Raw genomic sequence first — 27,146 nt, 5'->3', positions numbered from 1 at the left:
TAAGTCCTCAAGGCAAAAAAGGTAATTTAACAGTTTTAGTATTTCTTCTGAGAGTTCAGCGAGTTTACTGTTAGATGAGAATTAAATATGAAACATTCATCTTCATAGTAAGGGTTTGTGACAAAAATAAAAGAAAATAAACTCAGGCAATTGCTATAGCACCACCATCAGGACAACTGTTCCTACAATTTTGTGTGGATCATTTTTGAGACAGGACCTTTCTACATTTGTTGTGTTTGGTACATTTTATTAATGTAAGAGAAATAAAAGTTATTTTTAAATGTGATTTATCACAAAATCAAGAAAAAAGAAAACTTATATTTACACCTGTATTTCATAGTGTTGCAAATACTGTTTTGAAATTCATTTCTCTACTGAACTGCATCTTTATACAACAAAATCACTAATCTCACATTTAATTGTGTGTCTTTTAATTAATGGGAAGACAGTTTTAGTACTTAAATCATTAAAAAAAGAAAGACACAGAGATGACAAAATACTAGAAAAAACAATAAGCTGGGTCCTGGTAGCCTACCAACAAATTGGAATTTGTATGTAGATAGTGCAGTAATTCTATAAACTGTATGCTTTATAGAAACACATTTAAATTATATGTTTAAAAGGGGAGTCGAGAGAACAGTACAGTAGGTAGAGGACCGTAAAAATATGGAAAATGCAGAATATGGAAAAAATGAAAAAGCTGCTTAAGATTACATGAATACAAATCTGACCCAATTCTAGCTTAAGTAGAATCTGCTTCAGAGTGTTCAGTGTGTTCGATTCAAAAATGTATTGATCCATATTTTGGAGTTTAAACTGAACTCACTTGGTGGTTGCAGACAAGGCTGAGTAACCTCCAGATTCCTCTTCACTCTTCCTCCATCTCCGCATTTCTAGCAAGCAGGTCAAAGAAAAATGTTTTAAGCTTAAGTATTTTGATTGTGCTGGAAATAAAGAGAGGCCATATCCTGTGCCAACATTTACATTGCAATAGATCCACATTAACACTACTTTCTCCATGAATATTATACAAATTACACCAGGCAGTATATTTAAGGCAACCAAAGGAAAGCTGTAACACAGGTTATATTTTTCAATGAAAAGCCATTGAGTTGTTAAACATTTAAATTGCTTTGGTAATTTAAATATATAAATGTATTTATGAATAAAAACTTTTTCCCTTGACATATTTGTAAAAAAATGTACATAAAAATAATACATTTGAAATAAAATCCTACCTCACTGTAGCAAACATCGACAGCACATTCCAGGTCCCACGTGGTGGATGTCAGCTCTTGGAGCTGATCTAAAGAAAAGCTGACTCGTGTGCTGTTGGGACATGAATTCGAGGAGCAGGCCTCTGAAATGAAGGGTAGCTCTTTCACTACAGGGCAGGAGCCCTTGGAGCGCAAAAAGCAGTGGATCACCTTGATGGTCAAAACAATATCCCCTAAAGTGTTCCCTGAAATCTATAAAAACAGAGAAAACATTAAATAAATTGGAGTAGAATCTGTCAAATGGGCATCAGCTGAGCACAGTAAGGTATTACACCTGCAAAAAGAGCATAAAAAAACAATATCCAAGCCTTTCAGAGATCAGATAATGTATTCTCCTCTTACATTGGCTATTGTGTTTGTGTTCCAACCTCCTACACAACATTACAGTGTGGTGAAATGCTTATAGTAATATTTACATTAAAACTCAATGTCAAAATTTTAAAAAGCAACATATGACCCACAAAACTTTACATTGTGTTCTTTGGAATTTATGACACATGCATGTAAATCCTCATGAACTGCAATCTGTCCAGGTACTAAAGGTGTATGCTAAAGATTCCAGCAACTGACAAAAACAAATGCAAGAAATGTATTAATTTTTGTAATGTTTGGAACAGAATGACCAAAATAGAGATTAAATGTACTATATGTAATAAGTCTTTCTACTGCTGTAAGAAATCAGTCACAATGGGCCTCATGCATGAATGTTTTCTTATTTTTCTTTTGTATTTGTTCTTGCACAAAGCAATAAGAGTAAAATAAGAAAATCCTACATGGGATTCAACAAACTCTCTTACTGTAACTGCCTGAACTTGTTGTAAATCGCTTGTTTCAGCCTGATGAATGCCATTTGTTTATGGGGAGGTGCGCATTCATAAGATGTGATCATTAGCATAATCCACACCCCTAAAATTGCCATATAAGGCCCCACATTCTGCTCCACTTGTGGGCGAGTTTCATTCACAAAAATGTCTTTCCTTCAAGTCCTGCTTTCAGAAATCAGAAAACAATACAAACATAACAAATTTAGGAGTGACAGTAGGAGACCCGACACAATTAGGAAATATGAATCCAGCTAACGTGTCATCAGAACAGCTCTGCACTGTGACAGAAATTAGAGAGGGAATGCTTTGACATGAAGTTAGATGCTAAAAAACATCTTTCTAAAGCAAAGCGCTCCGTGATGGGAGGCAGTCAAAGGATGTGACAGTCACAGAGATGTTACAGGAGTCTATTATAGTCTACAGGTGATGTTACACTGTCAGCTGCAACACAAGATGATACTTGACAGACCTGCAGAGAGACACGAGGCAGCTGTCGGAGTGAAAGAAGTTTCCAACAACTCCTGAAATGTAGAAGTTGCTGTGCCATAATATGCCAATAAAATCTGAAAAACCTTTTAAATAAATGTGCAGCAATGATGATGAAAATATGGTAAACAGAATATAAATTTTGTTTGTATAAAGGTGGTTTTACTTACATATTAATTTTTTTTGGTAATTTCAGTATCATATTTAAATTCAAAATTAATTCAGATTAGGACATTATAATTGTAAATCAAACGAGTGTTTCTCCCAAGTGAAGAAAGGCAGAGATGATCTATTGACCACGTACTACAGGTCTGGACCACGCATAAATTTCATTTGTACCTAAGAGAAAATTGATGAATGCCACAAAAGTTCTTATAAATTACTCGTATGTGCATTTTAAGAAAATCAGTGCATTTTAACAAATCTGTTCGTACAAGTGCTTCTTGCATGAGGCCCATAGTCTCTGTTGTGTCATTATTATCCCAAAGGTAACATCAGAAGGAATGAAGTTACACAGTACATTGATAATAGTGTAAATTAAACTTATCTAATTCATTGGCCAACTTTCTACTCAAAGCTACTTTCTGGAATTTTCAACCTTAATCTCTCCTTTGCAGCTTCTTCTCATATGTGGAAAAAGCTGACACTTTCATCATTTATGTGTGCTACAGCTTTTCAAAAAAGTCAAATCATTTAACTGTTCTAAGAACATCCACCATCTATTCTGAGCAATTTCTGAGCAGGAGCTGAGTAAGGAAACATGAGATCCAGACAAGAGGATGCGCAGGCTCTTACCTCTGCATAAATTCTCTTGTCACTCTGCACCTTGGTTTTAGGGTCCAGGGGAGAGCGGTAATCTGGGGAGGCGTATAGCTGCATCAACAGAGGCATCTGATGAGGAGCGGTAGTTGTAATGGAAATGACTGGAACTGGTACTGTTTCTGTAACTGAGAGAGAAATGGATCAACAAAAAATTAGCCATACATATCAATGTTATCACTGTCTTGAATTTATATTGTACTTAATACAGAGTGCCTTTTTCTGTGGACTCTATGCAGTTGTACCACTCTTTCTGGGGCTAAGACAAAATCTTTTTTAGGAGATAGCAAAAAAATTTAAGGCTTATTTTGAGAGCTTAAAAAACCATAAGGGTTTAATGTCACCATAAGGGTATTTTTTTTGCATTATGCATGCAAAATAATAGTTTGAATGTGGTAATAATGACAAGGGTGATGAGGCATTACCATAAACAATATTTCTTTTGCTGTTATTGTTATAGCAGACTTTATCCTCATGATTTCCCATCTCACTGCTAGCATTGCATAACCTGTATTATGTGTGGGCTATACATGCAATACTCCATGTACTCTTTCTGTAGAAAAAGTCCCAAAGTTGAAAACATTGTTTTACCTTTCATCATCTTACCTGCAGGGGTTTCTTTTTGTTCGAAAACCAGTAAAACCATAGAGCCCTCTGGTTTGATTTCAGTGTAGCTGGTGAAAGTACTGGCTTTAAAATGATCTAAAGCCATCCTTTGCACATCCTCTGCTCTGTCACTGTTCAGTGTTAAAACAGGCTGAATTTTATGTGGGATGGTGGGCAGCAGGATCTCATTGTTAGACTGTAGATAAGGCAGACAAGTTGAAATAAATCAGTCATGACTTACAGACTGTCATGTACAAGTACTCAGTCAATAATGTGCTGAATTTCAAAGGCAGGGGAAAGCTTATTTTGTGTTGGAAATCATTTACTGTAGCCTTGTTATTAAGTGAGCTATATCACACTAATTACAACAATGTAATCACATACAGTTGAGTCTTTATCCTCTTATTAATCTCACATGTTATTGCAGGACAATAAATATGATAACTCTCTGTGCTTTAACAACTGGATTGTGTGTGTGTGTGTAAGCTTACACCAAACTTTGTATACTGCGGGTTGAGGAAGATCCATGTGGTGCCCTGAGGACCTCTCAGGAACATGTTGGTCTTCTTTGTGCCCGTGCGAAGTGATACATTGCTGCAATATGGAGAATCAAAAATTAAAAGAGAATTTCTTTCCAATGGGGATAGCACAATAATGCATAAGATGTTATGTCTTGTAAATCCCAAGGTTTACCGAATGCTGGCATTCTCTGGGATGTTGATGATATGAAGCTCATCTTCACCATGGTTCTGTTGCAGTGGGGAGCAAGATTTGACTGAACTGTGTACATTTTTATAAATCGTCTTCATAAAGTGTTTTTCTGATGGATCTTCATTCTTAAGTATGCAGTCACGAGAGCCAGATTTGGTTCCTATAAAAGCACAAACATTAATATAAAATATTAATGACATTTCAATGGAAATTATGAGAAAATAAAATAATTTCTACATAACCCGTATAATAAAGAAGACATCACAAAAAATATACTGCCAGCACTTCTGTTTTAATAATTGGGCAGTGAGTAGCTGCAATAAGCAATTACAATTAAAGCCTGTTTTCTTATATGTATTTAACAGATTTGTTTCATTGAATGTGATGCTCTGAGAGGCTATTTCCGTTCACTATGGCTGGCAACAGAACAGAAATCTTAGTATAAAGTGTTTTACTCAGCAGCCAGTACTAGGGAGCCATAGTCCAGTCTACAACATAAGACCAAACTGCCAGGGCAGGCGCTTAAGCACCTTGCTTTTCCCTCTATGGAAGATGTTGCAGGAGCAGCCCCATGTGAGCTCACTATTCTCAGCGTTTGATCAAATAATGGCAACTGATGGTTTACAGGTGCACCCTGATGCATTGCTCAAATGGCTACGCACATTTTGTTTGGCTTTAAAATGCTGTGCTGGAAATGAGGATGATATCAGTTTCCCACAGGAAAGCAGTGTGAAACATACAGCAGCATATATTTCAGCTATTTTGTCAAAAAAAATATGCGTTTGGAACATGCTAAGCACGTGGATGTGGATTATGATACAGGAGTGGTTAGAGAGCTTTATTCCAACTGAAAATTAGTAAACCAACTTGAATTCAAACTGGCTACGGTTACTATTCTCCATCATAAAGGAAACTACCAACTTTTAACAGCCACTTTTCAAGCCTCCAGGGAATTTGTCGGTGCAATATCACTTGAAGTTACTTTTGGTTTCATGATTGGCTTGTAGCTGGGAAACTAGAATTTAAAAGTCGCTTTCTCAAAGCTGTTTATTGTGTGACTACTTTTTTCACTCGCAATAGCATGACAATAATATATCAAAACACATTGAGACATTAAAGAAACCTCAGGGACATGTGCATGTTTTCTATTCAGCTACTCAGCCAGCCTTCAACTTGACAACAGATTGTTGTGTAGTCATTGCAAACATTTTTCAAACACCTACAACAAAGCCTACGCAAGTTCACCTAATACCCCAATACAGGCCAAGGGATACAGATAGATTTGTAAGCTGCTCCACTGCTTGAGTATTTTCAATGCCCTTGTTGAATGTGAGTCAGTTAAAACACTAAGCTAAAACGAAGAGTGGTTGAGCATTTCCTTAAAATTTAAACATATTTAAAAAGAGAAAAGAGAAATATTCCTCAAACTCTATAGTTCATACAGCTGGAGAAAGTCAGGCAATCATAAAGAGAGAGATTAGAACTAAATTACTCCAAAATACTGTTTTTCACAGTTTTTTGAAAAATCAGCCACCACAATTCCAGCATCACCAATGTTAACTTCTATCTAAACCCATGTCAGAGCTCTGCTTTGGCTCAAACCGCCTTAAGGAGGCTTTGTTGGGAAATAATTGTGCTTGCACTGAATATCCTGCTGCTACTGCTGCTGGAAATAGCAGCCAGTAATATCTTCAAAGTCCAGCCTTCATTCAGCCATGAATGAAGGCTGAAGGTTTGGATCGAAGAGCTTCTGTTTTTGTGCCTCCATCTTCAGCATCAGTGGTTATTAGTCCACAGCTTCCAAATGATTTATCATATGCAATGTTGTCTTGTCAACACTGAGAATGTTGATGAGTCCCCAGCACTTTGCTTTACCATATGGCGAGTCTGTCAATATATACGTATAACTGTGGTATAACTGTGTTTCAAACATGCAGCATTACTCTATGAGAGGTTTACTGAGCTTTACAATCAGTAGTTGTGCAGATTATTTTCGGAATATACAGAGCAAAACATTCTCTCTGCATGGTTGGTGCTCCATATGTTAATGGTAAAATAATTACAACTGTTTCTCAGCAGGTTTGTCTTTAAGTCTGCACAGATCCTCAATTTAGTGCAAATTATTATGGGCAGTATTAGTATGTACATATAAAATGTGAAAAGTATGAGTTTGACATTGATGAAAATATTAAGTGAGGAACTGATGGTTCCTATATGATCAAATGCAATTTGTCTATCCTATAAAAATATACGGTCAGGGTGAATAATTTAAACAACACAACAACGAGATAGCAGTCTTCCTCTTCCCTGAGCACTCATAAAAAAACTGCTCAATAGCTCTACTAGAGGTCGAAGACTCTAGGGTACCTTTAAGTGCATACTATACACAGTGATATATTTCACTAGACTGTATATTCCCTCATTGGTTTAAGGTGCCTTGTAGGACAAAGGCTGCATGGCAGCTGGTGTTTGGCCCATACAGTACATAGAAGACTGCAAATATTAAACAGCATGGGGTCTGTCATTGTCGTTGTCACTCTTACGTTAAAGTGTAGATAAGAGATAAGTTATAATATCACATACTTGTAAGTTTTGTGGTTTGAAAAAAAAACTTTAAAACAACATACTTGATTCCTTTCCCATTTATTTTTATGTAAGTGTGTATCTATGGTTGAAAAAACTGTTGCACTATTACATTATTCAGAAACAATGCATAAGGAGTGTAGTTTTGAGGCTTATTGTCCTATAAACTGACGGCCACATTGGAAATCAGTGTGTGGATGGCATACTGTAACCTTTTTTTAATCTAATTTATTTCCATGAAAATTAAGAAGTAGAACTTGTGGGCACTAAAAAAGGATTTTCAGTGCAGTATGGACTTCACAATTTAAGTGCAATGTGAACATCAAAGCACAGTGTTTTCTCAGTGATTTCATCACAAAAGCTTTTCAAACACACTTTAGATAAATGGTTAATGATGAATTTTAGAGAGAGAGCTCTGGAAACAGCACTACATCCATTCTTGATTACTGTACTGGTGCCCCGCTGCTGAGTTATGTAAACTGTATGGTGCACTGACTGCAATTACTTCTCTCTCAGCAGCGCCAAATATGTTGTTTTAGACCAAACAAAGTTGCTGATAGCATATTTCAGATTAAAAAAAAAATCATGGGTGCCAAGGTTCACAAATCTAAAATGCTTATGCAGGCAGAAAGTTATTTACAATACTATAGAGTATTGTGGTGATGTGATGGAATCCTATAATGCTGTGTTACACGTATCCTCCTATCATATGTTTGGCATGTTAACAAACTTTGAAATTAACTCTCATCAGCTCACCAAATTAAGCCTATGACTTACAGTATTTAGGAAGAAACAATTGCAGTATTAAAATTGTGTCCTTAAAATATTAGCCAGGTTACACCAATAATTCTCACCTGTTCCTGTCAAGTGGATTTCTTTTGGATTTTGGATTGTGGTGAAGGAAGTCACACCCCCGAACTTCTGTGTCGCCCACTTGACCAGTTCCTCATCTTGAGTGGGGAGGTCTACTTTGTGGGGAATCTTGGTTTGGTTTTGTTTAGGATATAAGGAAATTTTGGAGTCATTGGATATCTGGAAAGTAGAGCCAAAGTCATTGTAATTAGTTTCATTAAATACAATTTCCAGAGACAACAGAGTCAGAATCACCCAGGTCCTAAAAGGCATGAGTCTGTCTGTTACGCACTACAAATATACCACAGAACTGAGTGAGCCAGCTTTGTATTTGTTCATATTTACCTCATGTCTGCTCAAATTTTGTCCCTTTCATTCTCTACTATTACTTTTTTTACCCTCCACCCAACTCTCCCTCTATTCTCTTAGCAGGGTCCTGTTAAAAAGAAATGTTTATTATGGTTAAGTGTCCACGAGCCCAGTTGCACAACCCCGTTGGAGCCAAGGTCTTTCCTTTGCTTCCTGAGTGGGGCCAGGAAATGGGACCTTTTTTAGCTTTGTGCGTCACCGCAGTCGGCTGGAATCTGGCTCCATACAAGGTATAAATATATACATCGTTCCCCATCGACTAGACTCTGCTGTTTCCTCGTCTGAGCCAATGGGAAATAATGGAGTTTACATTAAGCTTTGCATGAATAAGAAGGCAGGGGTGGGCATTGGGGAAAGAGGCAGGAGGCTTTTGCACATGTAGACATATGTAAAATTTATTTACACAATAAATAACAATTCAAGAAAGAAAACATGTGCTCCAGTTTCCTTTTTAGGCTCAACCTTTAACAGATTTTTAATCTATACCCATTTGCTCTTCTCTTCCTCAGCGGTCAAGAGGCAGAAGCAGAAAATAAAGTGCTGTACAAGTACTGCGTCTCTTCATATTGTAAACACTTATTCCCACCGACAGTCAAGAACAGCAAATTTTGCTTAAGGAAGTATACTTATAGGACAGTGCAATAAGATCATCAACCAAAAGTATCTGTAAGAAATGCTCATGTTTTGTGTGCTTTTTGTACTTTGTTGAAATTATTTGTTTTATCTGTTTTTGAGCTCTAAATTGAACACACATGGGCAGTGTGATACATCCTGGATTATGACTCAACAATTCAGCCTGTTGTTCCATGTGTCTTTTCATCATTCTTAACCACAATATTGCAACCACAGATGGACAGTTGGACCACGAGTGAACACAAACCACAAATGTTTTACAGCTCAGCATTTCACCAAAATGAGGTCCAAGTGTAAAAAAGAGGAAACCAGCCTATTAGTGTGAATTAAGTGTGAATTTATTTGTTTAAGTAATGGAAAGCCTTCTCCTGAGCTGTAAAATGTGTGTGACTATTTGTGTGTGTGTGTCCTTGTGTCAAATAGCGAAACAAAAAATAAAAAGGTGAAAGCTAAGTAAGCCTGAGGGAGTCATCGGCCTTTCTACATGAATATTTGATTGACACCGGATCAAAAATAGCGTGAAGGGAAATCTACAAAAATAACAAGAAGGAAAGCCAGTCATGATAGAACCTGGGTAAGGCCATGGAGAAAAAAAAGGATGGGGAGAAATTGGGAAGTTGTTTTAACGATTACAGTAGAATTTTACTCAGATTAGGCACTGTGGAATCAGTTTGATATTCTGCAGGCTGACAGGATGTTTTGAGAGAAAAGAGCATCTTTGTTTACTGAAGATCACAGAAATTTCTGATATTCCTTCCCCATTAGTCTGTCCTGGGATGGATGTATGAGGTTCAGATGCTAAGCTTCATCTTTTCACCTGACATACTGAGATCTTCTATCAATGACCTTGCATAGATGCCTCTATAACAGGCGCCCTAACCTTCATGACTGTAAAAACTATCCATGTTCCACTATCATGCTATGGAAGATGATGTGTATCCTTCAGTATTATGCATGCAACACAGTGAAAAATCTGCTTTCAGCTTCAACTCACAAACTTTGGCATAATATAATGGAAAAAATAATTATCACATGGAATGATAGGGCTATGTAAAATGTTGCTGTTCACACGTTTTTTTAATCTTAAAAACAACCTTGTCTACTCAGCTTTGGGAAGCCAACAAGAGCTGTGATGGTGAAACAGAGCCAAGCTGTCACGCTGATGACGTACTTTCGCAGATGCAGAACAGATGCTGTTTCTCTTACACTGCAATCTACAGTAAAACACTATTATCCCCCAGTGATACTGCTCATCCCACGAAAACATCCTGTAGTCACAGCCAAAATTGTCCAGGCCCTCAACAGGACATGATACAGGATGTGGTATCACGCTGCTGTCAGCATATCAGTAACTGATGACATTCCTATAAACATTTCATCATTGTAATTGGTCAGCTGTCAGCTTTTATTTAGTTATTTATTTTTTACGTGTTAACACATTATCTACATCTGCAAATTGTTTACAATAATGTTAACTATGTGTTGAGCATATCCTAACTTTAAAAAACAGTTTTTTTTTATTTCAGCAGCCAATAGTTTTAATTCATGTCAGTATGAAATTACATTAACATACAGGTTATCAGCACAGTAGACGTTAATTCATCTTAACTCTTTTGTCAACATGAAATTAGCCAGCTGCCAAACAGCTTTGCACTTTAGAGGTTTTCTTTATCATATACTCTGATATGCAAGACAAATTTCATGAACAGGACTATGTGAATTTAGTAGCTTCTTATGTCTAAAAGGTTACGATTTGGCAGCCAACTCTCATATATCAGTATTTAGTGTTCCCCAGATGACTTTTGAAAACTATCCAAGATTGCAAAGGTTTTAACTCGCAAAAGAAAGAGATAAAGATGATAAACTATTCACTGTGATTTTCATTCCTAAGGAAGTTTCAGTCTAAATTTAACTTCCATGCCGTCCAGCATGCTGATATGGACTGACACCGGTGACTGACTGCAAGGAAGGTAAGAAAAACACATTCATCAATCAAGAGAACACTAAGCGCTGCAGTCATTTGTACAAAAGTACAACTGACACTGAAAACTACTGTGTGCAATATAAAGTTGGCACAATAGTGCAACAAAACAGCACAGGAGGTTGAAACTACTTACTTCACAGACCAATAAGCTTTGGAAAAATGCTCAGCAATAATGTAACCTATAGATGATTAGTTGGCATGTTTCACTAACAACCCAAGTTGCTTAACAGTTTAAATATTGGTTTAATTAAAGTTATTATAACTATTCATAATGATAAGGTTCCTTATCTACAGATACTAGTTCCAATATTCTTAACCACAACTTAAATGTATTAATGTTATTTATTTATAAATGAGGTGTTCTGTAACATATTTAGAGTTAATAGTTTATCTGGTTTGAGGCAATCTCATTTATTTGAACACCTCAGTGGTTTTTTAACATATTTTCCTGTTTGAGACGAGTCAATTAGTTGATGATAACTGTCTCTGACATATTCTAAGACTTATCTGTTAAAACGTAATTGAGTAACAAGGTGTGTTTCAATGTTTGATTCACTGTATTAGAGTCATTAGCGATGTCAGTTTAAATACAATAATAGTCTCACAACACAATGACTAAACCGTGTCAAAAGCTGCATTTTTGCCAACATAACAGTATTATCCTTCTATTTAATTACACACTCAAGCAGCTGAATGAAAGTCGTTTTGTGGTCTCCCTGGGTTTAATGCACAGATAGAAGCTGACAGCAGTGTGTAAAAGTCAAAATCTCCAATTTCACTAGAGCATTAATTTTACAGCAGATGCCATCAGCCCCTCTCGTTGCTGACCACTGTAAACTTCTCTTACTGATTTTATAGTATGGATAATAAAAACACAGAAGCATAACCTGCCTCATGCAGAGCAGCCACTGGGGAATGTCTACAGAGAACCAACATGGTTCACTGTCTCTTTTAACAGGCCCATAGAGCAGTTTGTACGTAAAACAGCTGGCACTAGACAAGAGCTAAGTACATCTGGAGGACTTTAAAAATTATACATTACTGAAAAAAAAATCACTTATACTGGTGTGCCCACAGTCTGTTCATTTTTTATGGTTAGTTAGCAAATGTTAAACAACCTCTTATACCAATAGCAGGCTGGGTAATGGAATCAAACAAAAACAAATAATTGTAAATAAAGGTACATATAGTGCATGATCAGAATTCATTTCCCTTCACAAGTGATCCAGACACATCAATCCATTCTGCACCCTGAATAGTACAAGGTGTGAACACAGCCTGAAAGTTGATATAGAAAAACAAAGAGACATTACTTACATAAACGTTAACACTGGTGTTGAAGTTCTGCAGACCATAGGCACTTTCTCGTGATGTGATGATTAGGTTAATTGGGTTGACATTGCTCATCTTGAGTTCAAATATCTTTGGATCCTGATAGGAAACAAGAGCAAAACACTTAAAATAGCCCAACCATGTATTGTATTTACATGGTTAATTAAGTTCAAACTGCATTTTTTAAATATTTAAATATGTCATTTAGTTAGCGGCAAATTCAGTACTGCTTATGCAGGTTCATGAGTTAACAACTTCTAATTCTGTGTGAAGCCCAATAGTTTGGAGTTTATGATTGTGTTTCAGGAGAGTTTGGCAGTGGTCTAAATCTCCAGGTGGAACACTGAGAGTGATTAATAAGACAGAGAAATCAAGTTGCATAAGTCTTCATTCACACCATCCTCCTCCTTACACACCACTCTTCACCATCCATATGGGAGCCCATCATGAATTTCTTTGGTAAGTGTACCATGCCGAGTGTTATACAAACAAAGCAGTAAAATCAAAAAACAAAAAAACTTCATGAAATGTTTTGAGTACTTCAAACAAAGTTTCTTGGCTCCTATCACATAGCTGTTAACTGTGTTATCATACAGCACAGTATCTGTGCAGTCTTGTCAACTGGATACACAATAATGTAATGAAATCCTCTTTGGCTTTACTACCATGATGGATGATGATTGATGAAAAACATCATAAATATGTGTTTTATGCATTTTACAGAGCGTGACATAAAATATGAGAATTTTGGAAAATTCATAACCATGTAGTTATACAGTGAGAATACAAACAAAATGAACATTTATTATTATGACCGTTTCATACAGAAACAAAATCAATGTGCCAATTTCAAGCCAGCATTTGTTTTGTGTGTGAAAGTTGATACAGCTGTCCTCCATTTCGCAAGTCTCCCTGTCTGACACAGTGTCATTAAATGAACAGACCTCAAGCTGACTGAGCAGAGACACATTTGCTTGCAACACCAACCTTAAAAATAGTTCCAAATGCAGTTTAATTCTGCACACATTTGATTCCATTTCTACCCTATTGCAAAATCAGTGGGGGATATGACAAGTATCCTTGTTTTTGCAACTATGAAATGTCAACACATGCATCTCTCCAGAAAATGCAGTGCCAGTCACTTGAGGAGGGTTTGTAGATAGACAGGAAGGAAGCTGTCTTTGCTGTCTGTCTCCGTATTGACACAGGCATTAATGGGGTGATGGAGCTTGGTTCTATTATTACTTCTCTATGCAGCACAAGTCAACACACACACAAAAAAAATGAAATTAAAAGCTATCAAAAGTCATTATTTAACTGACATGCAATGAGCTGTATTGTTTAATTTATGCTAATGTCTCTGTAATGTTAAAACTGTGGCAAACGGTGTGATAATACTGTGAAGTAATGACAAAAACAGTTTGACAATTACAACCATGCTATGACATTAATAATAATAATAACAGTAATAATAAGAATTTGGAGAAACCTACAGTTTCACTCAGAACAATTTTGGGAACAGTATTTTTATTATTATTTTAAGTATTTCTTACAATATGCAATCCACTGTCCTCTCACACATGACTGATCCTGGTCGTTATATACTGTATAAAAAAACACATTAACATAATTTAATACATAATGTAATACCTCATTAACCATATTTCAGCTGAGGGTAACACAATGGTGATGTGATTCGCTAATCGCCACCACAGTCACTTTATGAATCAGCCTTAATTACCGTGCTCTACATTTGCGTGGGGTAAAGCTGGTGCTGTTGAGTCTTATGGATGTAAGTGGTGGTGAGTAAACCTTTTCAGTGCAGAATAATAAGTCTGAGTTTAGAGACATTTATTTCAAGACTGACTTAATTCCAATAAATCCTGCTTCTAATTACTTTTACTTCTGTAATAGCCCCAAGATAATTGAGTTTAGAAAAGTGAAAGACTTGCGGATTTGCAATCAGTTCAATTTTATGTCTCAATGCATTAGAAATGAACAACAGCTTTTCAAAAGCTTGGAAATATCTCTCCAGTGTGAGGCTTTTGTGGGAATTTAACATTCATAAATACAAATTTCTGCTTTCCTCCATTTGTGATACCAAATAGTGTATACTGTTATGTTTATTTGAAGGTATATTGTTTTCAGTGCTAGCTCTGTTGGGGAGAGAATGAGCATGCTGAGGAAACAGTGTGAAGCCCTAATATTAAATTCATTTACTTGCAACCTGATATTGTTGAGCATGATCCAAGAGAATTGTGATGAGCTAGGCCTGAGCTATGGAAATTTTTAGACCCATGCAGAACAAATTAGGTCTAAGGAGACCCCCGACAAATTGCCTATGAGCAAAACACAGATGCATTTGGAAAGAGAGAGTCGAATGGACAGAGGGATCTGTCATCACACACACACGCACACACAGACACACACCATATTATCAATGTCTTGTACAGAGTGGATTTTGCATAATGGCTACTGCACATCATAAATGTGTTCAGTCCTTGCTTTTTTAAAAACTGACCTAAGGGGGAAATGCCATCCCAGGTAAAAAGATGTTGACATTTATTACTGAATGGACTAGGAATCAGGATCATCTGTGAAAGAACCATTGTTCACTGTTGCCTTTTTTCAGAGCATGAAAATAATAATAACTTTCCAAGAGAGCCGGCTGCTGCATATAGTATTCGTGCACTGCGCTGTGTCCATCATAACAACATCACACTCATATCTGTTGCTGTGCTTATGCATTTATAATGCATGCTATACTGTGTGGCTATGGCGAAGAGAGCTGCAGGTAACCACATTTTGATAAGGCACTTTCCTTCCATCTTCAGCACATAATATATTCATTACAAAATGAATAAAGCCTGATTGCCCTGAAGAGAGAAGGAACATAAGAAGGACTGAATTATTATAACATCTGTGACCACTTATCACAGACGGAGTCTAAGACTTTGAATTGTAACAACACAATGTCTTCACAGAAATACAACTCAGTTTTTACCTGAATCGTGTTACACATACATACAGTAAATGAATGAATGGCATTTCCTACAGAGTTCATTGTGCTTCCTGCAGAGATAACTCAGTGGTGCTTTCCTTAAATACTCATTTCTAATGAGCCTCATTGTCTCTGTCTGGTTTCCCTCCCTTCATCCTTTTGTGACTTTCATTCTTTCATTTTGAACTCTGAATCATGACTGCTGCTGACCCTGATCACTCACCTTTTCTACTTTTGTTCCTGTGCTTTCAAGATACAATTGTTTTCCTTTTCAGGCTTTTTTTTTTCTCTCAAGAGCATTTTTTGAAGGGCCTTTGCTGATGCAGTTTCCAGTTATTCTTTTGGCTCTCTCCCTTAACTTGAATTGGCTCCGCTGGTCTAGTCTCGGCCTAGTGCCAAGACCCTGACTACCCAAGCCAGTGTGTGACATCAATGGGCCCTGTACAAGCAGCTCCTCCCTATGAATTCTCCTGGCCTGTGCGGCCCCTTGATGCTCCCTCTATAATTCTCTGTGCGGTCAAACTGTAAGAGTCAACGGTCTCTGGCAGGCTGTAAATCAGTATGAAAAACAAAGGGATAGGCAAGAAAGTGATAAGAAAATTTAAAGGACAAAGAAAGGGGGAGGCAAGAGCAAAGCTCCCAACTGACTGGACAGTTTGGCAAGAGATGAAGATGATCCCCCTCCTCTGTGTTTACAAGAAAAATCTGTTCTGAACAGTCAGTCAAGAGTAGATAAGGGGTCTGTGTTAAAAGATCTTATGTCCACTTTCTTCTTTAAATTGATAAAACATCCACTCATAGTCCTACAAGAGAACAGGATATGCTAACCCTATACAATGTCCATTGCAAAACACAGATCCCATGCCAAATTCCTTTTGTGAACTCCCACAAACCCCACACAAACTTCTACTATTTTACAAAACAACTTGCAGCACTGTTTGCTTTTTTTGGCAATGAAATTACTCTTTTAGTATCCCAAACAACATATTATGCCTGGTTTTACTCTTCAGGCCTAATAAGATGAGTGAGAGGAGCATTTCCCTCTTAATATGCTTTAAATCTGTTTTGTCATCAAACAGCTTTTTCTTCTGATTTCCAGTCCATTAAATATGCTATAACACTGCAGTCCATTAAATGATACTAAAGACACAGTTAAAAGAATTCAGCAACATTTATGCCAAATAACCCAGACTTCGAGAAAGACAAAGACAATAAGCTGCTTGCACAATGTTAGTACTTTTATTCAAAACAGAACTTAGTTAAAACAAGAAACATCTGATATAGCATCTTTCTAAAGTAAGAAAATTGAGGAAACACACTGCTTATAGATCTGGGAATTTGTCAAGCCAGTCTGCTTCATTGCTTCAACACTTATGTTGATGGGTCTTTGTGTAAACTGAACTTCACTATCCTTAAATGTCAAACTCAAAAGAATTAATTCTGAAAGAAGAATATACATACTGTATACCTCAGCTTAGTTTACTGTTGAAGGCTTCCCTTGAGCGAACAAATACAATTGGACTCTTTATAGCTTTCCAAAAAGCAACTGGAGGAAAATGTCTTGGCTGTGGTACACATTGCACATCGGCCTCCCTCATCATAATCATTAACAAATGAGGAAGAACAACCAGCACAGTGAAAAATAAAAAGCAGTTGCTTAACACAAGTTATGTGAAAGTAATACACAAAGAACCCTAAGTGAGAACAAACAGCACACACTGATAAAGAAATGACTAATGTTAGCTGACCGACAATGTTGGACAGTGAAAAATGGAGTCTAGCACAGCAATAACAACATATAGATTAAAAGTTTTCTGGAGTTACTTTTCTATGTCACCCCCTACAGCTAAAGGTTTTACAATCAAAATGACCTAATGCACAATCTGCAATTATGGTGTGTTTATTTAGCTGAAAAAAAGGAATTCTTTAAACACACAGCGAAACTTCCACAGCTGGGTTGTTATAAAGCAAGAGAGAGAAAAAAAATTGTGACTTTGCAGGAAACCCTATCTTTCTGTTATGTCTGGCATCTGCTAATGGTGAGCTTGTTATATGGCTGATAATAGAACGGGAGATGTTTCATATTTTACAATGTGGGAAGAAAGTTTGTTTTTCTGGCTTATCTAGTTCAAGGATTAGGCTTGGGGTTTATTATATTATCAGCAACAACGATATAAACCAAAATAAAGTTACATGTACCGACAAAATCATGTTAAATGTCTACCCTTCATCCCTCTTCTGCCTCCTGTTTTATTTGATTCACTCTGTGTTATGCATACAAACCTCTCATTCGGTCATTCTAGACCTGCCATTTTTCTCTTGCCTGCCAACCATCATTGCTGAGTTTCCCGCCACAGCTAATCACATGACCCACTTACCTTGTTAACCAACATGCAATCAGCATCAGAATACAAAGCAGAGCTATCAGATCATCCATATCATCTTGGCATTTCAGCCTATATTCTGTTCTGCTGCTCATCTGTCTATATAAAAGTAAAATTTCAATAATTTGGAAACTACACTTATTTGCTTCCTTTTTCAGAGTTAAATGAGAGGATTAATATCCATTCCACGTCTTTTCGTAAATTCTCCTACTTATGTTTGGCTTTAAGAGATGCATAATCTTAATTACACAGGTTAGCCTCCATAGTTGGCTTTGCTAGATTTTAATGCTATGCCACATTTCTTGAAATGTGATAGCGTCTCCAATTGTATAAACAAAAGTAAAATTTAAATAAATTTTATGCTCAAAACTGATTCCTTCTATTTCTAACAGTGAGTGACAGATTTCATTACCAAAAAGGTGTGACATGCATACAAGGAGTGTGCATTGCATGGACTTGTACACTGCTTCTGGCCCTAACATATTGTACTGTCAACTGAAAAGGATTATTTACCAGCAGAAGATGACATAGCCATGACAGAACATGGTGTATTGCATTTAAATAGCAAGTAAACTGTGTTTGACAGCTTAACACTTTGTGATTGTGTTGACTGTGCAACATTTTAACTTTCTACATTCTGTTGCAGTTCAGCATTACAATTATTACCTGATCTATTAAGAGGGTTTCATTTTCTGGAGTTTATTGCTATACAAGTAAAGTTTGCAAAATACTGGATGCAAAATGTTTGAGTATTTTCCATTATAAAATTCCTATTCTACAGGCATAGGATCTTACATTACTGTCCATGTCATGCAGATTTGTCACTTGTTCACATTTACATAATTAGCAGCAGTTGCTAAGCTTCTTATTTGTATAACCTTGACATGCTTACCTGGGTGTCAAAGTTCAGGTTAAGGATGTGGACCTCTGCCTTGTCCTCTCCGACGAAGCTGGTCCAACAGCCAATATGCATTTCTCTCACGTAGACAAAGGAGTTGTCATTAACCGCCACTGGATCACATGTTGGACTTGAGGCTGAAAGAACCCAAGTACAAATGGTTAAGCAGTGTCAGCAGCAAATAATCATGTTACAGAAAATTGTCTCTTGCTATGTACCTTAGCTTCCTGCATTATCTAGAGTTGTATGTCAAATGCCAAATATTGCAAATCACAGCTTCATCCAAAACAGTCCTGTCACACAGTACAGCCAAAAAGCCATTATATAACAGATAGATGAACCCAGGAATGTTACAGATTCCTTGTCCGAAAGGGGCTGAATTTGTTATAAGTCATTGTGAAAGCTTTTCCCTGGTCTCAGAGTATGGATGTAAAATATGTGGGTAGGACTACATTGTTTAAAAGCGGATCTGCTGGTTCACGTTTATCAGACGTGTCAGGATACCAGGCTGTAGTCATCCATCAAGCCTGCTCATTCTGCTCTCTGCTATGAGCCTGCTGTTTAACCTGGGGATCCATGTCTCTGGAGGCTGAATTAATCGGGCTGAGGCTGTGCGGTCATGAATGAGGTTGGGTATAAATGCCTGGTGTTTGACCTGGGCTGTGTGTGTGTGTGTGTGTGTGTGTGTGTGTGTGTTTTCTACTGTTTTAGATTAGAGTGAGTATGTGCATGCATTCTAACCTGCCTGAAGTTGGCAGGGACAGAAATATTCTCAAGCAAACTTCCTCTTTCCTCAAGAAGAACAGAGGAGACAGAAAACAGTGTAAAGGGTCAGATGTCTTCTCCAACCCAATCAGGGACCTCTTTCCTGGCCCACCTTTTGCTGATTAGAGATGAAAGGGTCTGACTGGGGCATTATTGGCTTGTGGCTTAACTGTCTCTACTCTGGATTTACTCCTAAGGGCCAAACCTTAGAAGGCCTCCCAACCTCACAATGTCTCTTACAACTAATGGATTGGGACCTCAGGGGACCCCAGCAGCCAGTTCCACCAACTCTTCATAAGTTCAAACTTTACCTTGTCATAACCTAACAAGATTAAGAGCCTGCAGCCATGCTAACTTTGGAGCTGTACTTAGGTACAGTGGTTCTTTGATCTAATTGCTAACATTGCCATGCTGAAGCTCGCAATTACAATGCTAATATGCTGATGTTAAGTAGGTGTCATGTTTACCATGTTCATCATCTTAGTTTAGCATGTTATCATGCTAATATTTGCTAATTAGCATAAAACACAAAGTACAGCTGAGGCTGATGGGAAGATCATAAGTTTTGCAGGTATTTGGTCATACACCAATGTATTGGACAAATTAAAGACTTGACCTGGGTGTGCCTCGATAGCCTAAGTCTTACAACACTAAAATGGAGTGATGACCAGAATCTGTATTTATAAGCATATCATTAGTAACTTTCAACAGAGCAGTTTCAGTACCATGCAGCTGGCAAAAGTCAGATTGAAATGGGTCAACAATGTTATTACTGTCCACTACTTCCAGTAGTTCTTGAGCAAAAGCCTTTTCAACAATTTTTGAGACAAAGGGTAATTTAGATATTGGTCTGTAATTATGAGGGAGTGCCAGATCAAGGCCAAGTTTCCTTAAAAGGGGCTGAATATAGGCTTGTTTGAAATAGTCTGGGAACAAACCAGAGGACAAAGACTGATTTACAATAGAGAGAAGACAAAAGGCAATGACTTCTAATGCCTCTTTGAAAAATCTGGGGAGTAGAGTGTCAATGCCACAGAAAGATGGGTGACACAATATCAAGCAGATTATTCTAGGAAATAGTAAATTCATTCAACAATGTAGGGGAGGCATCTAGAGAAGTTATACATGAGGTAGGGGGTATTATGGTGGCTTTGATACTCCTAACCTTCTTAACAAAATAAGTTAAGAACGTATCACAATCTTCAACAGAAGAGGCTGAAACAGCTGAAGGAGCAAGGTTTACAAGTCAATCAATAGTGCTGAAAAGAACTCTGGAGTTATGCTTTTTTGCAGCTATGAGGTTTGTAAAATATGTAAGTCTCTCTTTTTTGATTAATAAATTATAAGCAGACAATATCTCTCTCGTATGAAGGAGGTGGACTTGTAGGTTAGTTTTCTTCCACTTTCGTTCTGCTCTTCTAATTATCTTTTTAGATGGCGAGTTTCATCACCCAAGGTGATGGATTTGACTGGCACCTTGACCTTGCCCTAATGGGGAGAGATGCAATCTAAAACTGATGAACATAAAATATTAAACAGATCAACCAAGTCATTTACATCATAAAACCGAGTTAAGCTCTACACTGAGTAAAGAAAACAGAGGAAAAATTATCAGCAGATCTCTCATTAAGGATGCTAGAGTGAACTGTAAATTTTGGGAAGGAGCAGCTACTTGGAAGGGCAATACTGAACAAGACAGTTTTGTGATCAGAGACAAAATCTTTCAAGGTGAAGGAGTTAACAGATAAACCCACAGTACAAACTAAATCAGGAGTGTGGCCTTGTTCATGTGTGGGATGTGATACATGCTGTTTCAGGTTAAATGATTCATAAATACTAGAAGGTATTATTGGATTTAGGGGGACATTAAATAACAATACAGCTGATGGGGGTATCACAACTGACTTTGAACATCAGCACTTCAAGGCTAGGAGGTTTCTCCACTGAGATGAGGCTTCATCTCAAATGTTTTTTAAGATCCACAGCAAGGCCACCTCCATGACCCGTGAGTCTGGGGGAATTAAAAAACATATAATTGGGGGGACAAAGCTAGGTGAAAGAACTGATGTCACTGGACCTAAACCAGGTCTCTGATAAAAATAGAAAATCCAAATTGTAGGTTGTAATAAAATTGTTTAAAACAATCTTGTTGAACATCTTGCATTTATGAGGGCTTGATTAACAGGCATGGTGAGACTCACTGGTTGAGGAGCAGCTGTGATTGGCTGGAGATAACAGATCTGATTCTTCTGATTAACATTCGGTTCCATGGCTCGAGGCTACTTTTGATTGGACAGCTTTACAGATTTTCCGAACAACATCTGTTTCCTAGATTTACATGTTACAAAAGTCTTTACCAGCTAAGACATTTCTTAAATTTAGTGGTGTAAACCGATTTAGTAAATCACTAGTTTGAAATTAACACTAGCCTGTTATTACCAAGAAATTAGGAAGACTTAATACAAAAAACTTAATGAATGGATGGTGTCAGAATTACTCTGTCCTGCACCTAATCACTAGATAGGCATATCTACAGCAAGATGCATATAAGTAAAATACACCCAGGAATCCACCATGTGTGCCTCGATCAGCTGCAAAATAGCTGTTGCTGAGACATATGAGAAACCAAGTGTGAGATCATGACACAAACAACTAATTTAGTAAGCAATGTTGCATGACATACTGCTCCACTGACTTTTATGATGTATTTGGTCTGTTTACCCAGCCGGCCACAATCCCTTAGAGAGAGGGGATGTGGAGTAAAACCAGTGAAATGAGAAAGAAAGAGGAATACAGGGGAAAGGGTTAATAGGAAATGGCAAAGTTTGGAAGGTCAACAGGATGTGCCTTATTTAGAAGCGGCACTAATCAAAGACCTTCGTTGAGGCAATGTCATCACTATAGCAGTGGAGGAGGATGGACAGAGATAAAGATTTAACAGAATAGAAAGTGATGAATGCAACAAATGACTGCAAAAAAGGGGAGCTAGAACATCTTACATAATCAGTTCTTTCTCCTGCTTTTGATGCCCCCACAATGAAATTGGGTTGGTATTATGGACTCTTAAATTCATTTATTTGTTCATAACATCTGTGACTCATTTTAATTTGATCACAATTATGTCATTTTCAAAATTTCAGCTCTTAATTAGTTTGTCTCACACAATATCTCAGATGCTGCATATTAGAGTTTGTTGAATGTTTTGAAAGTAATCTTTGCTCCTTTATGGGGGAGTAATCTGACCACTGCATTTTTGTGTTATTTAATGGTCAAACCAAGGACACATTTGGAACTTATTAGGTAATGGGGGGAAGGGGGTGGTTGTATCATTTGTGGAACAACATCTTTACTGTTTCTTAGCTTTGGTCTACAGCTTCTCTTGCAAATCAAGATTGAGAGCCATCCTTGCTCCTTTGCCATTTCTCTTTACCTCCCTCACCCTGGAGGTCAAGGCTGGTTTCCTGTTATTCTGGCCCTCTGTGTTAATGTCTGTTGCTCAATATCCACATCCATAAAGTTATTTCTCTCTTGTTCTGCTGTGACAGAGTCAACGGCCCATGACTGTCACCCGAGAGGTCTTGGTATAAATCATAATGATTGCGTAAGAGTGTGTGTGTGTGTGTGTGTGCACATGCATGTGTCACTGGTCTCCTTTTTACGAGTCACCATAGGATATGAAGAACATTCATTTTGCCCTCTTGACCCAGGAAATGCCAATGGCCTCGCTAAGCGGTTTGCTGGTAAATGAGGTATAGAAGTACCATTCCTTTCCCTGTCTTCTTTATCTACTTATATCAGTCCCCTCCATTTTCCATTCCATGAGAAGACATGTTTATGGTTGTTGGTGATTTCCATTTAGATGTTAGGTATGAGGGGGAGATGTGAATAGAAACCATTAGGGAATTGGGGGGACAGAAAATGGCCTCAATTCATGAAAAGTGCATATAATCACATCTGATCTTAAACTTTGTTTGAATTCTTAGTGCAACTCATATTTAATGGGAATCAATCCATTTGCCCAAACAGACTAATTCCATTTATTTTTTGTTACATATTAACAACACTATGATCAAATTAATAGATTTATTTGGCACTTTTTTGTTTTACTGGGAACACAATATAGCTAACTATAATATTAAGACTAATGAGTGTGCAGCCAAAATCGATAATGAACAATTGGCAACTAGTGAAGCTGCTTTTGGAGAAAGGCAGAGAAAGACATCTTTGTGGACTATGCAAAAATCTGAGAGCGATTAATAAATGATTTACAGTATGATGCACCTAAAACCGGCCTCGGCAGTTCTCCTGAATATCTGCAGCACCTTGGAGCCCCAACTAACAAGGAGACAAAAACTACCAACTGGCTCCCTCACATGTCCAGCATCCATCTGCTCTTGCTTGTTTAACCTCCTGGGCATTCAAGAAAAAGATTGGAGACTGGTTCACCAAATCACAGACATCTGTTTTCCGCATGTGTTCAACTGTGCATAGTACCATTAAGCCAGCATCACTATTGTGACCATTGTAAGACATTTCATGATCAGCTTGACATGAATTATGTTCTGTTTCAATCACTCTGGTTTAATTCGAACTTCAAAAAGCCTAACCAAGCCTAACCAGGGGCAGTGCTCCCTGTTAAATAAACTAAAAAAAAAACTAAAAAAAAACTTTATTATCCATTATGCTCTGGTGCATTTAATAAGGGTGCTGTACTTTGACAGTAATATTACATTATTGTTGTATTAATTATATTCATTCCCATATTTTGCTGAACAGAATTGAATAAAAGATTTATACATTACAACTAGGCTGACCCACAACATCCCAGTAATGGACTGGCCCTGAGAGCATCCAAGTATTCCCTCCATTGTTTCTAGGCTTAAATTAAAACACTGTAAAAATTTTATTAATTCCGAATGCCAACCTGAACCTCCTAAATTAAGTTTCACTGTCCACGAAGGACCCACATAATTATGTAGAGTGCACCATAGCTGCACTAGGGCCAGTGACTGTGCTTGGGCGTTACTGGAGACTTTGAGGTGATTTATCATTATAGGGATCAAAGTAGCCCTACACACTGCTAACATCCTGTATTTCTCCTTATTCTTCTTCTGCTTCTTCTCAGAAGAAATGCATGCAAAAGCTGTCAGATCTGTCTTGACCTGTTTGTAGCTGTGGCGCCTTGCTAGGTGGCGCACATGCACCACCCAACAAGTATACTAAACTTATCGAGAAGACTTTAACAATGGCCGAAAAATGTAAATGTGAAATGTGTTACAAATGTTAAAGAAGGTCCATGGATCCAAAAGAGAAAATTTATATTTTGAAAGTTAGGTGGACCAAATGACATTATATTTTTATGAAAGCTAAGAAGCTATGCTATGCTAAGTTAGGAAGTAAGTTTTCGTAATGAGGGCACCCATGGAGACATTAGCAAGACAAAAGATGCTTTGCAGGTGCTGTGAGTGTACTGTGAGCAGTGCACTCAGAGCACCATCCCACAGTATGCTAACAGCCTATAATCCAACTTCAAGGTAGCATTTACCACATTGTTCCACACTCTGTTAACATTTTGGTAATAAGAAAAAATGCCTCTGTTTCAACCAATCCTATGAAGCAAACTGGAATTAGTTTTCTCTTTCTGTTGGAGGAGAGAAAGTGGAGAGCTGCAAGTAGAAAACCACAAGAGGCTGAGAGCAGAGTGGTGACAGACACCTTAAGCAAGGAGATTAAATTGTTGTCAGTACATGCTATTTACATACTCAGAAGTAGCAAAACAAAATTGGTTTCCTTAAATTCTAAACTATATACAGTACCAGTCAAAAGTTTGGACACACTTTCTCATTCAAGTGAATCAAAAGGTGTGTTCAAACTTTTAACTGGTACTGTATCTCACCAGTTATTCTCATATGAAGGTAGTTTTACTGTTGTCATTATCCAATGATTTTTGTCCTGTCCTGCCTCACTCTGTCATTAACAAATCATCACTTTCATGTGGTACAGTGTATTTTAGTATAGATGCTTTACTTTCTCTGTATATAAGCTACTTATACATGACAAAATTAGACAAAAAATAATTGAGGAGTCACATTGTGTGCCCTGGAAATGAATCAGTGTGGCTCCTGACTGTCTATGACACCTCAAAAGCAGAACTACACACGTATGCAAAGTTCATTTTTAATAACTGACTGATTACCACTTCTTCTTTTGGACATATTCTGGAGTGTCAGCATGTCATCGGTCAGCAGAAATGAAAATGACCTTTACTAAAATTACAACTCACAGCATTCTGGGAATACAATGGGAATTTCTTAAGCTTTCTAAAAAGTCAAAGTACCAAGAAATTTGCTTGAGATTGTTTGATGTGATTTGCTGAGGTTAGGTTTTCCATATTTTGAGTGTTTGTACATACATTTATCACTAATTTGCATTTATCACCAAGAATATATGTAATGAGTTAAATTTTGATACATTAAATTTTAAGACAAGGTTTGTAGTTACTGTTAATACTGTTTGTGTTAGCTAGCCAGTAGACTAAAGATCTCTAGAGCTGCCTGCCTGTGAGGAACACTGTTGCCTCAGTTTGAGCATTCATACTAACTAAACGTTGATTTAGATTAAAGGGATTGAGTACCTACAGCCCAATAACCAGCTGCTTCTTCCCTTACTTCAGGCGAGCGAGCAGGCCAGCTTGATTTCATGCCGTCTTTCATGCCCTCCCTCATTGTAAGTCACTGTGGACAAGAGCGTGAGCTACTTGCCTAGAGTCTAGATGCAAAACGAAGACTTGTAGAACTTGTAGCCAAAGAGCACGGCTGCATTTGAAAGAGAAAAAAGAACAGAAAGGGAAACCCTGACAGCAGACAACGTCAAGACCAACTGTCTCCCCTGGTCCCCTGGGATAGAGTAAACTGTTTGTGTCCAGGGTCGGGCGACGGAGTCATGATGGGGAAGGGGGAGGGAGGGGTCAGCGGCCCAATCATAGTTAGTCGGACAGGGAAAAGGGAGCTTCAAGGCTGGCTCAAGTCTCTCTCTCGACTCCACAATCTCACACACACACACACATACACACACACCTATTGTCCCAGCGTTTCCGCAACTGCAGATTGAGGCCTGACCATCCACAGGAAGGTAAACAAGCTCTTATCAGTAGTCTGCAGGGGCCTGCACTGTCCCCTGGCCTCTCACCCCTGCATACTACACATTACACACTCCATACAACACACAAGCTTCCTTACCATCTCACCTCCCTCTCCTAAGTCCTGAAATTCTATCAAAAAAATGTTGTGATTAGTCTTGCCTTAACACTTGTTGTGTGTGTGCCTGTGTGCCAAACTTTGCAAGCTCCAGTGTTTGCTGGAGAGGAACTGAGGATGTGATAGCGGGTCTGGAGACAGCCTGTCTTCACACTAGCTCTGTTTACACCTCTGGGAGCCATTTGTCCGTCGTCTCATCGTTGTCGGAAGCCAGCAGAACAACAAGTCCAACAGTGGCGTATGGAAGGTCTATGGCTCACTTCCTCCGTTTTTCACTCACTCACTTTATGCCCTGTCTGCTACTAGTAATTAGCTATTCCATATAATTTGATGCAGATCATTTGATTGTATGGATAGTAGCTGCAG

General features: G+C 37.8%; 1 protein-coding gene across 3 annotated transcripts in view; it reads right to left on the bottom strand.

The window, feature by feature from the left end:
- The window catches only part of eng (endoglin), a 44,159-nt gene that overhangs the window by 7,742 nt on the left and 9,271 nt on the right, over positions 1–27,146 (bottom strand). For all 3 annotated transcript variants that reach the window (XM_067575318.1, XM_067575320.1, XM_067575319.1), the window contains exons 3-11: positions 18,754–18,896; positions 12,462–12,575; positions 8,161–8,338; positions 4,706–4,883; positions 4,504–4,606; positions 4,013–4,208; positions 3,383–3,534; positions 1,239–1,469; positions 827–893 (exon numbers count right to left, since the gene is read on the bottom strand). In XM_067575318.1, the coding sequence (XP_067431419.1) occupies positions 827–893; positions 1,239–1,469; positions 3,383–3,534; positions 4,013–4,208; positions 4,504–4,606; positions 4,706–4,883; positions 8,161–8,338; positions 12,462–12,575; positions 18,754–18,896 (1,362 nt within the window). The remainder of the gene's footprint in view (positions 1–826; positions 894–1,238; positions 1,470–3,382; positions 3,535–4,012; positions 4,209–4,503; positions 4,607–4,705; positions 4,884–8,160; positions 8,339–12,461; positions 12,576–18,753; positions 18,897–27,146) is intronic.

Source organism: Thunnus thynnus, chromosome 19 (assembly GCF_963924715.1).
Source record: "Thunnus thynnus chromosome 19, fThuThy2.1, whole genome shotgun sequence".
NCBI lineage: Eukaryota > Metazoa > Chordata > Actinopteri > Scombriformes > Scombridae > Thunnus > Thunnus thynnus.
This window is presented reverse-complemented; position numbering and strand designations above follow the sequence as displayed.